We start from the raw sequence: 14,477 nt of genomic DNA, 5'->3' as shown, positions 1-14,477 counted from the left end.
CCCGCGAATCTTTTTTATGTGGCCCGCGAACCTCTTTGATCCCTGCCGCCGAAAGTTAGCAGTGGAGCCGCCAAAAGTCTGCATTGCCACTTTAAGAGATGGGGCCAGCGTCTTAAAGCGGCAATACCTTTCGCTCCTGCACCCTGCCGCCGAAAAGGGGAAGTCACCCTCGTTTTTTTCGGCGGCGGGTATCACTCCTAGAAATCTCTCAAAGTGGCAATGTCAGTGTCCCCACAGGGAAAGGTCAGCGCTGAAATCTACTGATGCTGTGCCGCCGAAAACGGGCAGAGTGGCTGAAATATTCGGCGGAGAGCATTGTATGGCCCCTTCAAAGTAGAGGTTCCGTGATTTTGGCCCCTCACTTTGATCGAGTTTGACAACCCTGAGTTAGCATGTTGCATAATACAGATTGGTTTCTTGAACAGGCCTCAACAACCGTTTAAGACTCACTGGTACCCATGTCCCCCCTGCAGTGAAACAATGATGATCTCTACCAACAGTGGTCCCAGTGCAGTACTCCTCCACTGACCCTCACTAGCTGGGAATGGACCTGGGTCTATCTCCCAGGTTGTAGCCCAAAACCGCCCAGCATTTCAAAAGCTTTAGTATGGAACATGGGCTGAAACTCAGGTAGCAAAGAAAACCTAGCATTTGTCCCCTCGAGATATTGTTCTGTTTCCACCTAATAAGCAATTCAGACTGGATCCCAGTGATTTTATCCTCAAAGTAACATGAAAATTCTCCACAATGAGAAAAACAGGACTGTGCTGCTGACTGGAGGTCGCTAGCATTTACCAAGCTATCAACTGCTCAGTACACTTCCACTTAGCAGCCCTTCTTTACCTCCTACATAACAGCAGCATATAGTCTTACAAATCTGTGTCAGTATCAGATTGACTCCACATCAGACTCTGGCAACCAGCACTCTAGCCACCTCCCTGTCTTCATCAATGAACCATGGTGACTACTGAGGACAAAACTGGGACAGAGAGCGTTAGAAGCGGCTGTATTGATAGTTGAGGACAAGAGATTATTATAAAATCCTTTGTCTACTAAACTATTGAGAGCATAATCAGTTGCTAGAACAGTATTCGTCCACAAAGTCATCAGGAAACTCACTGTTTCATCAACATTGAAGAGATCCCACATCTAACCTACACTTTTATGACAAGTGTACAACCTCATAGTGAAGGTGGAAAAGGTCAGTCCATGATACTAGCGTATATTGCAATGTTTGAGCTGCAAATACAGAAGGATAATAACCAAATTCTAATAATTTTACTGGAATTATTAAAAAATCCTCATGGAAACATTTTTATTGCTCTAAACTTATGTAAAATCTTCATTTTTACAGACCTAAATCAACTTGACAGAATCTCTGACAACTGGCAACAATATTTATCTGTCTTTTCTTTTCTTCCTTTTGGAGATACTTGTAATGTCTTCAGAAGAACAAAAAGACAAATGGAAGGAGGAGATGGAAGAGTGGGTGGGAAATGAACAGGGAAAAGGAAGGGTAGTAGCAAGGACACAGGATCATCTTTTATTCTGGTACTACTACAGAAGGTAGTACTGAAGCAATACTGGCTGCCCGTTCTGACCTTGCACATGTCAATATGCTGTATGCTCTACCAACCTACAGCTGTAATACAAAAAAGAGATGGAGGTTCCAAATTCTGGAAAGATTTAGATATATTCATGTGTGGATTGAGATGCTTTCTGATAAAAAATGACTAGATTCTTTGACATGGGTAGTGTAATGCCGACAACAGACTGCACAAGACTAAGGTGTATGAATATTTAGAAAAACAGTCATTAAAACAACGAACTGTATTTTCCTACCTGTTCTCTGTCTCCAGTTCATTCTTTCGTAGATTTGCATCATCTAGCAGGCTCTGCAACAAGGCAATTTTTTCATTGTCGGAACCTTCTTGGTTAAGCTTCAGCATCTTGTTCTCATGCTGAAGACGGATGAGTTTCTCCCTGGAGAAACAAAATAAAAACTGCTATAAAAATCTTTTAGATCGCTACAAGGAGCAAATTAATTCACCACAGGAAGTATGAATATTATGTACATATCATTTTCTCTTTACCAGTTTTAGAGATGGTTAAGAGATGAAGTAACGGTTACTCACTTGAACCACCAAAATAGTAACATATAATGGGATTACTGAATCTGTTTGGAACCTGAAGTTTTAAACAGAGATTAGGTCATTTTCAGAAAATAACTGCTTGGGATTTGATTCAGTATTCATCAGCATATATGATATCACTAACATACCTTAAAGACAAATATAATACACACATAAGAAAGTTACTCACCTGTAGCTGGCATTCCTTGAGTACCTTATTAGCACAGATCCATACTCATGGAACATGTCTGTATATTGCACCAAAACCTGCATCAGTGGGGAATGAGTGGACTTTGTTTTAAGCTATAAAATGCTCCAGGGAAAGCTATATAGAGAGATCTGGACCCTCGATGTCCCTTCATTTGCTTCCATCTCACTGGAATCAAACATAGATTCAAAAGAAATGGGGATAGAAAGTACGGATGTTGATCTGTACTCAATGTACTAAAAAATTCCAGGTATTGATGAGTAACTTGGGGCAAAGATGCAGCACCACATCCTCCTTACAGAAGACAGGGGTAAACAGATCAGCCACTGAAGCCTGGAGCTCACCATTGCTGCTGGATGATATAACGGGCACAAAAAGCTTAAGGCTCAATCATAAGACATATTCTGGCATGTAAATGGATCAGAAAGCTGATGTCTCTCCCCAGCTAGGCATTCCCCTTGTGAAGAAGAACACCGGGATGGTGTAAAGCTGGCATAGCAGCTCACACTACACTACCCCCTTTCATCATCATCGGCCATCACTCATGAATGAGTAAGATTGTCTTCCAGGAATCTCAGCAGTGGCTCTGCAGGTTGCTCCATAGCCCAATTTTAGATCCACATGTCTTGTCACAATAAGGACAGGTGTTTCCAGGAGGGATAGGCACAGTGTTGCTGCACTGAATGTTCTGATGTTCTTTCCGCCTGTTCCTCTTTTCCTCTTCTACCTGTCGACGAGCTGTTTCAAAGTGTTGAGATCCCTCTGACAGAGCCTTCCTCCATTTTGGATGGTCCTGAGTGAGGGTCTCCCAAGTATTGATGTCAATGTTGCACCTCTTCATATTTGCCTTCAAAGCGTTTTTGAAGCGCTTTCTTCGCCCTCCACAACTTCGCTGACCTTCTTTTAGCTGTGAGAAAAGGGTTCTTTTGGAGAGGCAGGAGTCAGGCATGCAAACAACATGATGATGTTTGTACGTCTATCCTTCCAGCTAATCCAAAGGATCTTGCGAAGGCACGGTTGATGGTACTTTTCCAAGCTCTTGAGATGTCTTCTGTATGTGGTCCAGGTTTCCAAGCCGTACAGCAGAGTTGGGATAACAATGGCATGGTGGATCAGGAGCTTCATTTCAGCAAGGATGGCATGATTTAAGAAGACTCTCTTACTCAGATGTCCAAAGGCACTGCTCGCACATTTCAAGTGGTGTATTTCCACATCAATGTCTGCCTTTGATGAAAGATAGCTTCCAAGATAGGCAAAATGATCCACATTCTCCAGCATTTCTCCTTTAATTTGAATGGGGGAGGGGTTATTTCTCCATTTGGAGCAGGTTGATAAAAACTTGTGTTTTCGTGATGTTTAAAGTTAGGCCAATACTCTTGTAAACTTCTGAAAATGCATTGAGAATGGTTTGGAGATCTGCATACTGGAGCTCCATTAGGAATGCAATTGTAGACTTGGTTTTGGACTTGAGTCTGTTGAAGTGAAAGAGCCTTCCGTCCATCCTATACGCAATTTCAATTCCAGGAGGGAGCTTTCTGTTGATGAGATACATTAGGATGGAGGTGAAGATGGAAAATAGTGTTGGAGCGATGATGCAGCCTTGCTTCACTCCAGTTTTCACCTCAAATGGTTCTGTTTGATTCCCATTGCTGACATGTTGTCATGGAGAAGTCTCAGAACACTGATGAACTTGTTTGGGCAGCCAATTCTAGACAGGATTTAAGCCCTTTAAGCCCCCAATGGATGGGGGTATATCAGAGAAGGATGTTCTGGCTACATTTGGCTGGAAGTTGAGGACTGCCCTTGATTCTGTCAGTCGTGGATTTTTAATTGCTAAAATAAGTTGACTTTTTACAACAGTCCAGTGAAGGAAAGAGCTGAGAGGACTTATCATATCTGAAAGGTGGTGTTTCTCCTGGAAGTTCATTGTTAAAGGAACAGTTTACCTAGAATTCATTCCTTCTTCTAACAACCTACCTCTGTGGCAGATGGCTCTTTGCTGTCAATCCTTGGTGGAACCACTATGGCTACATTTTACAGAGAAGAAGTGGTTCTCTAGGGCAGTGTTTCTCAACCTTTTAAGTAGCAAGTACCCCCTAACTTCTAAAATTTTAATAAATACTCCAACACTCAATTTTCCACTCTGAGAAATACAATCTTTTTCCCCTTTACCGCTGGATGACTGTATTTGTAGTAAAGCAGGAGAGTTCTGAGTTCTGCAGTGCTGTGTGGCTGTGGCAGATCACAAAATCCCCTGCTGTTTCTCCCCTCCTTCCTTCTCCCCTTCTTCCATATAGGAGCAAAGGTCAACACCAGCCAATCACTATGACCTGATGGCAGGGTCACCTGGTGTTCTCCTCACACAGGCAGGAACTTGTGAGGTCTGAGCAGACACTAGCGGCCCACCAGAGTGGAGAGCAGTGCTACCCATGGCTATCCCTAGGGGGGTGCGGGCCTGGGGCAAATCACACTGTGTGGGCCCCTCTTAAGATTTTTATACTGGTAAAATCTGGGGCTGTCATAGTTGCTTAGCTAAAGCAGTGAAATTGACAAGTAAACCTGTGGGAAAAGCCGGCTCCAGGACTGGGCAAGTCGCTGGGCTCTCCACCTGACTTTGAGCTGGGAAGGGGAGCTGCCACCTGGGCAAGTTGCAGGCAGCTGTCACCTGGCTGCCAGCCTGGGAGGTGGGCGACTGCCACCCAATCTGAACTGAGGCGGAGGAGGCTTCCACGCAAGCTGGGACCCGGGGATGTGGGCAGGCGGCAGGAACTGCTGCCAATCTTCAAGCCAGGGTGCTGGAGGCTGTCTCTCGGCTAAGAGCTGGGGCACAGGTGGCAGCCACCCCGCTGTGAGCCTAGCTTGCAAGGCACAGGAGGCTGCTGCCGGGCTTCCACCTGGGAGCTGGGACCGGGCAGGACATGGGCAGCTGCCACACAGCTTCCCAAAAAGCCAGCGGCTGCCACCCAAGCTGGCAGCTGCTGCCCAGCTTCCCAGGACTGGAGCTGCTGCCATCTACCTCCCAGCTAGGAGGTGGGACTGGGCGGGAAGCGGGCAGCTGCCGCCTGGCTTCCCCAGAAGTTGGTGGCTGCTGCCTGCCTCCCTTCACTGTGTTTTTCCGCCGTGTACCCCCTGCCTGTGTCTTGTGTACCCCCAGAGGTATGCGTACCACAGGTTGAGAAACTATGCTCTATGGAGTGATGCCGACCTCTGGGGCACTCTGCTTGTTACTGGCTGCCAGCTAGACATGGAGCCATTGATCACTACCCATTGAGCCCAAAGATCTAGCCAGCTCTCTCTCCATTTTATAGTCCATTCATTCAACCCATACTTCAACTTGCTGATAAGAATACTGTAGGAGACTGTATCAAAAGCTTTGCATGTACATGAACTCTTTAGAAAAATGAGATTCAATAGCAGGAACTCTTTAGAGAAGTGAGATCCAATTTAAGCACTTTTTAAAAACCAAAACCAAGTATGATACAGGCTGATGGCAAGTCAAATAAACTTCATCCCAAGTGTAAGATGAACTGCTTTGTAGAAATCCAAAAGAAGAGAAAAGAACTAGTGTGAATCTTAGTGATAAACTTTAAAATACTGGGAAAAAAATGACTAATTGTGTGCATACACATCCTAAGGTCTATGTAGACAAAAAGGATAATTGGACTTACTTGATTTCAGGAGTAACAATTTCTGCTGCTAGACTGTCTGAAGACTCCTGGCCTCCCAGTGGCATCAATCCTGTTTCAGACAAAAACAAAGAAAAGGATTAACAGAAAGTACAATCATTTTTGTTTTGAAAGGCCACGGATAAATATTGTTCTACAGGATTAAATTTTAAGAGAACATTTAAAACATTATGCTTCTTATGAGTATGAGAAATAATACAGTGTCATACTATAATAGAAGGGAAAATTAACATAATTCCATTTTGAAGAAGTTTCTGTTCTTATTTTCCTCTATTTTGGACAAAGGTTTTTTATAAGTTATGATTTATTGCTTTGTTTATGTAAAAATATGAATATTTGTATGATGTGATGTATGCGATATAAGTCAATGCATATGTACCATATGTACCACATAAGTTCAGGAAACTATGTTAGGACATTAATGCTAATTTTTTTTGGAGATGAGGGGGATAGTGAGTTGGTTTCTCACTGCCATTACTTAGAAATTAAACTCTCAAAACTTTTTTAAAGTATCACATTTTGGGAGAAACCAAGCACGGAAAATTTCAGCCAGAAGTTGAAAGCTTTATGAAGCTGTTCTGAACATCTGAAAATGTGATTATAGCACAATCTGTTTTGCAACCTCAACTTAGCAGATGTGACATTGGTTAACTATAAAACAAACCTGTCTACCCTGCATCTATGAAATCTCCTTGTACACTCTTTAGAAAAAAGGTAGCTTCGGCTTCTTTTTCTCCATTACCTGAGGTGGTGAGCTGTCCTTCTTGTGCTTGTACACATCGAAGTTCTTCGATAGTTTCTTTCAGGGAATCTCTTTCCGTTCTTAACCTCTGAATGATTGGAAGGACACTAGATATTGATCTCAGCTCTACAAATCCATCTTTAACTCTAGACACATCATTAGCACTTTAACAAACAAAGATGATTAAAATGTGCATTGCTAGATGTGTGTTTCATACTAAGGAATCCCAATGCACTCCATGGGCAAGATAAAAAAAAAAGGAGCAGCTACTCACCAGTAACTGTGGACTTTGACAGTCCTGGGATCAAGACACTTGTACAAAGAACTTCCAGAAATTTAGGAAGAGCAGTATCCCCATCAGGGCCATTCACCCTGTCCTTTCTTTCCCCTTGTGCAGGGTTTCCAGGTATCAAAAGGAAGGGGGCCAGCAGACCTTCAACTCATTCCTCTGATATTGGAATTCTTAATACCATTCATAAGAAGTCAGGTGGGGAATGTGGACATGCAGAAGCAAAACACTCGAAGAACAATCATTATTTGCAATGGTTACTTTCTTCTTCAAGGGCCTCTGCATACTTCCAGTGGTAGGAGTTTAGAGAGTAGCATAACCCCTAAGAAAGTCAATGGCCTTGACATTTAGTTGGTTGAGACTGGGACATGGATGAAAACTAAGTGCTTGTGGTTCAATCTAAGTAAGACTGAGATAATGTTGGTTAGGAGGTAAAATCAGAAAACATGGCAAGAATAGTATCTGTTCCTCAGTCTGTTTTTCATCTGTTGTTCAAATTTGCAACATTCAGGAGACTGTTTAGATTGCCAGCTTCTTGATCAGGGAACAGCAACACGTAGGTTGACATTTTATTTAACAGTTCTCTAGGACTGATCAGCCATCAAACATATTTTAAAGGTACTAAGCCCTATCTCTTCCAGATAAGTGGTGTATAAAAATACTAGACTCATTGTGTCAGTGAATACATTTTAAAAACTCTAACCATTTTACTTGTCAAGACATGGCACAAGATCCTCCAGCCTAACGCTTTTTCCCATTGGCCAGTGTCATTACCTGACAGCCCAGGTTTGCATGTGTTTAAAAATATTGATGCACTTCTCAGGGACCTGATATAGACTGTCTGCCATTTTCATGGGGGAAGAAATTAAAATGGGGATTACTGAGGCCCTCTCAAATACCAGGCCCAAATGCTCAATTAGATCAGAGGAAGGTTCAGTACAAAGGATGGGAGCTATTCGGGGTGTCTGGCCTCAAAACAGGTATCACTACAACAGAAACAGCACTGATTGTACTGGCCAATCCCAGACTCCAGGACCATGGGAACTGTGGACTCTTTGGCAGTGATAGTCCTGAATAGACTCCATACTAGAGTCACACAACAACCAGATCTGCAAGAATCCCCATCCTGGATTAAAAATTGAAGCTAGTTAGACCAGTAGGTCAGTAGCCCAGAAGGTCCCCAGAAGCCAGGATGACAGGTGGAGTAGAGGATGATCTAGGGTAAAAATCCAAGCTGCAGTTTGCCTCAGAAGAAAAGACGATTACTCACCTTGTAACAGTTGTTCTTCGAGATGTCTTGCTCATGTCCATTCCATTGTAGGTGTGTGCATGCCCCCATGCATGGTTACCGGAATTTTTTTCCCCTTAGCAGTATCCATAGGGTCGGTCTTGGCGCCCCCGAGCTCTGTGCACATGCCGCGGTACATTAGGTGCCGCCGGCTTACGCCCCCTCAGTTCCTTCTTGCCGTCGACTCTGACAGCAGGGATGGCAGGGGGGATCATGGAATGGACATGAGCAACACATCTTGAAGAACAACAGTTACAAGATTAGTGACAGTTTTTGTTTCTTTGAGTGCTTGCTCATGTCGATCCAATTGTAGGTGACTCACAAGCAGTACCTTGGAGGTGGGTTCGGAGTTCATAGATGAGCTGATTGTAGCACTGTTCTGCCGAAACTGGCATTGTTCCGTGCCTGCTGAATGATGGCATAGTGGAACGTAAAGATGTGCACCGACAACCACGTAGCAGCTTGCATATGTCCTGAATAGGCACTTGCGCTAGGAATGCCACAGAAGAGGCCTGCACTCTAGTGAGGGAGCTGTTATGCTTCCCGGAAGTGGAACCTTTGCCTGCTCGTAGCAGAACCAAACACGAGAGGTTATCCAAGAGGAGATCCACTGTGAAGAGACAGGTAAGTCCTTCATCCTGTCAGCCCCCACCACAAACAGCTGCGTGGACTTACGGAACGGTTTCGTCCTCTCGATGTAAAAAGCCAGGGGTCTGCGCACATCTAGTGTGTGCCACCTCTGTTCTTCCTCTGACGCATGCGGCTTCGGGAAGAACACCGGCAGGAAGATGTCCTGACTGGCATGGAACTGGGACACCACTTTGGGGCAAAAAGGTGGGGTGGGGCCTCATCTGGACCTTATCCCTATAAAAAACTGTGTAAAGCGGCTCTGAGGTAAGTGCCCTAATCTCAGATACCCTCCTAGCCGAGGTGATGGCCAACAAGAAGGTTACTTTCCAGGATAGCAGAAAAAGGGGTCAGGTGGCCAAAGGCTTGAACGGTGCCCCCATGAGCCTGGAGAGGACTAATTTTAGGTCCCGGGGGGGTAGCGGATCCCTAACCTGGGAGTAAAGCCTCTCTATACCCTTCAGGAACCTAACTGCTATGGCGTGGGAGAAAACTGACCTCCCTTGAATCGGAGGATGGAAGGCGGAAATAGCGGCTAGATGCACTTTCAACAAGGTAGTGGCTAGGCCCTGAAGTTTAAGGTGCAGCAGTTAGTCCAGCAGTGTCTGGATTGATGCTTGGTGAGGTGTGACCGCCTGGGCTGCGGCCCAGCATGTGAACCTTTTCCACATGGCTAAGGATGATGCCCTGGTGGAAGGTTTCCTGCTACTCATTAGTATTGCCTGCACTTGGGATGAGCAAGCCCGTTCCTCTAGCTTCAGCCACTCAGTCTCCACGCCGTCAGGTGCATGCACTCCAGGTCCGGGTGCAGAAGATGCCCCCAATCCTGGGAAAGCAGGTTGTGCCAACACGGTAGCTCCAGGGGGGAAGCAATGGACAGTTCCAAGAGTGTCATGAACCAGGGCTACCTGTGCTATAAGAATGACGTTTGCTATCTTTTGATTTTTAACAGGACCCTGTGAATCAATGGAATGGGAGGGGAGGCATACAGGAGCCTCCCCGACCACGAAAGTAGGAAGGTGTCTGCAAGCGCTCCCTCTTTGAGCCCACAAATGGAGCAAAACTGACTGCACTTCTTGTTGATATTGGAGGCAGAGAGATCCACTTGGGGAAACCCCCACTTCTGGAAAATCATATCGGCTACCGATGGGTAGAGAGACCACTCGTGGCAAGGCAAGAAGGTCCTGCTGAGTTGGTCCACTGTGGTCTTCTTGATGCCAGGGAGATGTGAAGCCACAAGGTGAATGTCGTGGCCTATCACCAGGTTCTACAGACTCACCACTTCCTCACACAGGTCTGTTCCCCCCACCCTGTCTGTTGACATAATACATTGTGGTGGTGTTGTTCATCAGAACCTGGACCACATTGCCTCTCAGAAAGGGAGGGAACAGTCCACATGCCAAGCGGATCACCCTGAGCTCCCTGATGTTCATGTGCAGCTCCTGGTCCTCCCTCGACCAAGTCCCTTGATTGCTGTGGCCCGAGCTGATATGTGCCTCCCACCCTAAGTCCAAAGCATCCGAAACCAGAGTTCCTGAGGAGGCCATACCTGCAAAGGGCATCCCTTCCATCACCGATGGGGGGATCTAACCACCAACCCAGGGAGGCTAAGACTTGCGGGGACATCGTAACCACTCTGTTCAAGGGGTGCCTGCTCGGCCAGAGTCTCAGACATGCATGACGCAGCATGTAGATGCATGCTGCCATATGGCCCAGCAACTGCAGGCAAGTTTGTGCCGTCATGAGGGGAGAGGCTTGTAAGTCCCTGATCAGGTTGGACATGGCCTCGAACCGAGCTTGTGGCAGAAACGCCCTGGCCCACATGGAGTCGAGATTAGCCCCAGTTAATTCTATTCTCTGTACTGGCATCAGAGTGGATTTTTGTTCATTCACTAGCAGGCCCAGATGGCCTGAATTAAGTCCAGAATGGCTTGAACCTGGGCCTGCGACACGCCTCTGATTAGCCAGTCATCGAGATATGGGTAAATCTGAGCCCCTCAGTGCCTGAGATACGCTGCCACCACCCCATGCATTTTGTAAATACCCTCGGGGCAGACGACAGGCCAAAGGGGAGGGCTGTAAACTGGTAGTGGGAGCCTCCCACCCAAACCGGAGGAAACAACTGTGTCTGGGGAATATTGAGATGTGAAAATATGCATCCTGCAAGTCAAGGGCAGCATGCCAATCTCCTGGCTCCAATGAGGGGATGATGGAGTCCAGGAAATGATGAAGTAGCGGGAATAGAAACCTCCTCCTCTCACGTACTTTTTCTCCACTCTCTTAGTGGTCGGTGGCAGAGAGGATGGCGTTTGCCACAGGGCCTTAACCAACTTAAGAACCCTTTTGTGGACTGGCAGGGCGACCCAGGCTGGCACCACAGCTGCCAGCACATTGAAGAGGTTGTCCGATTGCTCTTGAAGTTCCTCTGCTTCCAACCCCAAGTTTGAGGCCACCCTCTAAAGGAGCTCTTAATGGTCTCAAAAGTCATCTAGGGGACCTGATGGCCCCATTGTGACTGCCTCATCTGGGGTGGAGAAGGATGACTGTCCCGGCACCGAAGGTGACAGCATTTCCACTGGCTGCGGGGGAACCGCTCTTGAAGTCCCTTCCAGCACGTCCGATTCCGCCTCCAAGGCTGAGCTGCAGATCTCCACCGGGACTGCTGGGGCTGTGGATTGTTTCCTTGATGACCAAAGAGAATAGGGCCCCATGGCCACAAGGAACCCCCAGGGATTCCAGAATGGCCACTGCACCTGCCACTGTCCTTGAGGCCAACCTGGGGCGGTCAGACAGGGACCTTGCGCCAGACCCCCAGTTCGTTGGAGCTGACCTGGGTAGGCTGTTGAGGTTCTGTCCTCCCGGGAGGAACAGAACTTGCTCCCTGGCAACCAACGATGGCTCGTGTCAGACTCCTTTCCCGCAGGGTGGTGCTGTGGAGAGCAGGAGTGGTATCTGGCCCCCTGAGCCCACTGGTGCTCCGACAATCTGCTGCTGGATATGGGGAGTGTGATGCTGGTGACTGGTGGTACAGTTCCCTAAACTGGTGAGGACCTTCAGTGGAAGGAGCCGTGGGAATGTCACCGTGCCGCAAGGGAGTATCTCAGTGCCGATGATCGATGATGGAGCTGATCATCCCTGGCCGAGTGTCCAATGTCAGCAACCAGGTTCTGAGCCGCGAACTCACGGGCAAACTCATTGGTGCTGGGGATAATGATCGGCGCCAACTCCCCGATGGTGAGCGCCTGCTCGAACTGGAGAGGGACCGGTGCTGGCCTGACAGTGCCGAGCACCGCTGAACTCCTCCGGTATCGGTGCTCTGCCTCCGGTGATCTTTCCGGTGACAGGGTCTGTACCCTCGGGGATTGATGTCTCGAGGGAGGAGACCTTCTCCATGGTAACTTGGCCCGTGGAGAGGCATGAAGTGGCTCCAGAGAGCAGTGCAGCCACTGGGGGGTCTCATTGGGGGCTTCCCCTTCGATGTCAGTGCTTTTTCCACATGCTGCATCCAGAGTAAAGGCGTAGGAAGCAAGGGCAGGGCCATCAAGTCTCTTGCCACTCGAAATGCCTCAGGCATCGATGGCACCACAAGCTGCAGAGGCCCCCTTTTGTTCCCTTGTGGTGGTCCCACACTCGATCCCGCGTCCTTGGTCTTCTTTGGCACGGGGGAGTGGCCCCTCTCTGAGCGTTGTTTCTTCTGCTTCTTCAATGGCGAAAAAAAAGTTTGATGCCAGAGTGGCACCAAGAGCGAGCGGGACAGCTCTGAAGCCAGTCTCAGAGCAGACTCCATCAGAAGGGCCTTCAGATGGCTTTCCTGCTTCTTCTGAGTCCATGGTCTGAACGCCTTATGCATTACAGATTCAGCACTTGTCTTTCCTGTGCGACTCCCCCAGACACTTCAGGCAACTGTCGGGGGGGTCGCTAAGTGGGAAGGGCTTGCCACAAGACTTACAGGGCTTGAAACCTGGAGATCGGGGCATGCCCCGCTACCGGGTGGATGTCCCAAGGGGACTAACCTTAACTACTGAACTATTTACACCTATTAACTAAAAAATACACTAACTACTCGATTAACAACTATTTAAGGGAACACTTAACACTAAATTGCTAAGAGGCACTTGCGGTAGCAAACAAGACACAGTTCCAGTAACTGTCAGTGGCAGAAAGAAGGAACTGAGGGGGCATAGGGTCGGCGGCAACTAATATACTGCACCATGTGCACGGGACTCCAGGGGACACCAAGGCCGGCCCTACGGGTACTACTAAGGGGAAAAAATTCTGGTAACCGTGCACGAGGGTGCGCATGAGCCTACAATGAAATAGACATGAGCAAGCACTAGAAGAAGAACTAGGATGAGAGTCAAGTCACCAAGAAACATAGCACAGTCTTCAACCTCCATCCAGATACACAGCTAATGCTGGTGAGCAGCTCTTTGCAGCTGATCTTGATAAATATTCTCCACCATGCCTGATTGACCAAAGGGTATCTGGGAGTCTTAGCCACTTCGGCAAGCAGTTCTCTGCTGCACTTTTGGTGGTCAGAAAGTACTGAAGGACAGTTAAGGCTTCTGCCCATTTTATGCCCTCTGACACAAGACGACAGGATGGATGAGTGGCCACAGTTGAGACTGTTCTCTAAACGATTCCAAAAATTCGAAGCACAAGCACCTTGATCCCACAAATGGGACTATATAGAGGTTACAATGAAGTTTTTTTACTTTAAAAGAAAACTTCTGAGTTAAACTCCAAAGGAATATTCTGAAAGTTTGAAACCCAGTTTAAAATTAAATATACTTTATAATTATATTTGAGATTTCTGAGCCTTCCACTGCTGGATATGCAAAGCAAAAATTTGTGATACTGTTCACATGAGGGATCTATGTAGAAGATTGGATAAACACAGAATGGGGAGGAACAGGAGAAAAGGCTAATGAGAAGAAGAGAAACAAATACGTCTTTTTGGCTCTCCATTTTTAAAATCTACTGCACACATTTTAGTAGCTACCCTGAAACAGATGATAGGTTTGTCAAACTCCATAGTTATTACATTTATAAAATAACTTTATAAGACAACAGACCATTTAAAGTGAACAAAGAGATATAATTTGGCTAAACAGGTAATATTGATGAGCAGGTCCATGGTAATAAGGATTCAAATTTGTTTTCACCACCACCACCACCACCACCACCAAAAAAAGCAACATCTAGACACTTACATCTTTTTCTTTTTGGAGGCTGTCTACTTTTTCTTTCAGCAATTTGTATTCAAATTCTAATTTATCTGCTTTCTTTGATTCTTCAGATAATCTGTTTTGTAGTTCAACTACCTGTGAGACAAAAAAGAAATTGTTTATCTATCAGTGTTGAAACATAATATGAGTGAAATATAGTAATTAAATTACCCAGCAATGTGAGATTGGTTTTTAAATGAAAGGAATATTCATCTCTAGCACATTCTAAATGGTTGTTCACCAATCTATTGTTTCAATCATCAATATCATTGAAGGG

The 14,477-nt window shown here is 46.4% G+C and overlaps 1 protein-coding gene across 4 annotated transcripts in view; it reads right to left on the bottom strand.

The window, feature by feature from the left end:
- Positions 1 to 14,477, bottom strand: part of HOOK3 (hook microtubule tethering protein 3) — a 135,350-nt gene that overhangs the window by 51,792 nt on the left and 69,081 nt on the right. For all 4 annotated transcript variants that reach the window (XM_067553429.1, XM_067553427.1, XM_067553428.1 and 1 more), the window contains exons 12-15: positions 14,186 to 14,296; positions 6,769 to 6,856; positions 6,009 to 6,078; positions 1,843 to 1,983 (exon numbers count right to left, since the gene is read on the bottom strand). In XM_067553429.1, the coding sequence (XP_067409530.1) occupies positions 1,843 to 1,983; positions 6,009 to 6,078; positions 6,769 to 6,856; positions 14,186 to 14,296 (410 nt within the window). The remainder of the gene's footprint in view (positions 1 to 1,842; positions 1,984 to 6,008; positions 6,079 to 6,768; positions 6,857 to 14,185; positions 14,297 to 14,477) is intronic.

This window comes from Emydura macquarii, unplaced genomic scaffold (assembly GCF_026122565.2).
Source record: "Emydura macquarii macquarii isolate MOO-44397 ecotype Brisbane River unplaced genomic scaffold, CSIRO-AGI_Emac_v2 contig_1451, whole genome shotgun sequence".
NCBI classification, from domain to species: Eukaryota; Metazoa; Chordata; order Testudines; family Chelidae; genus Emydura; species Emydura macquarii.
Note: the sequence above shows the minus strand (reverse complement) of the source record. Positions and strands in the feature narration are given on the sequence as shown.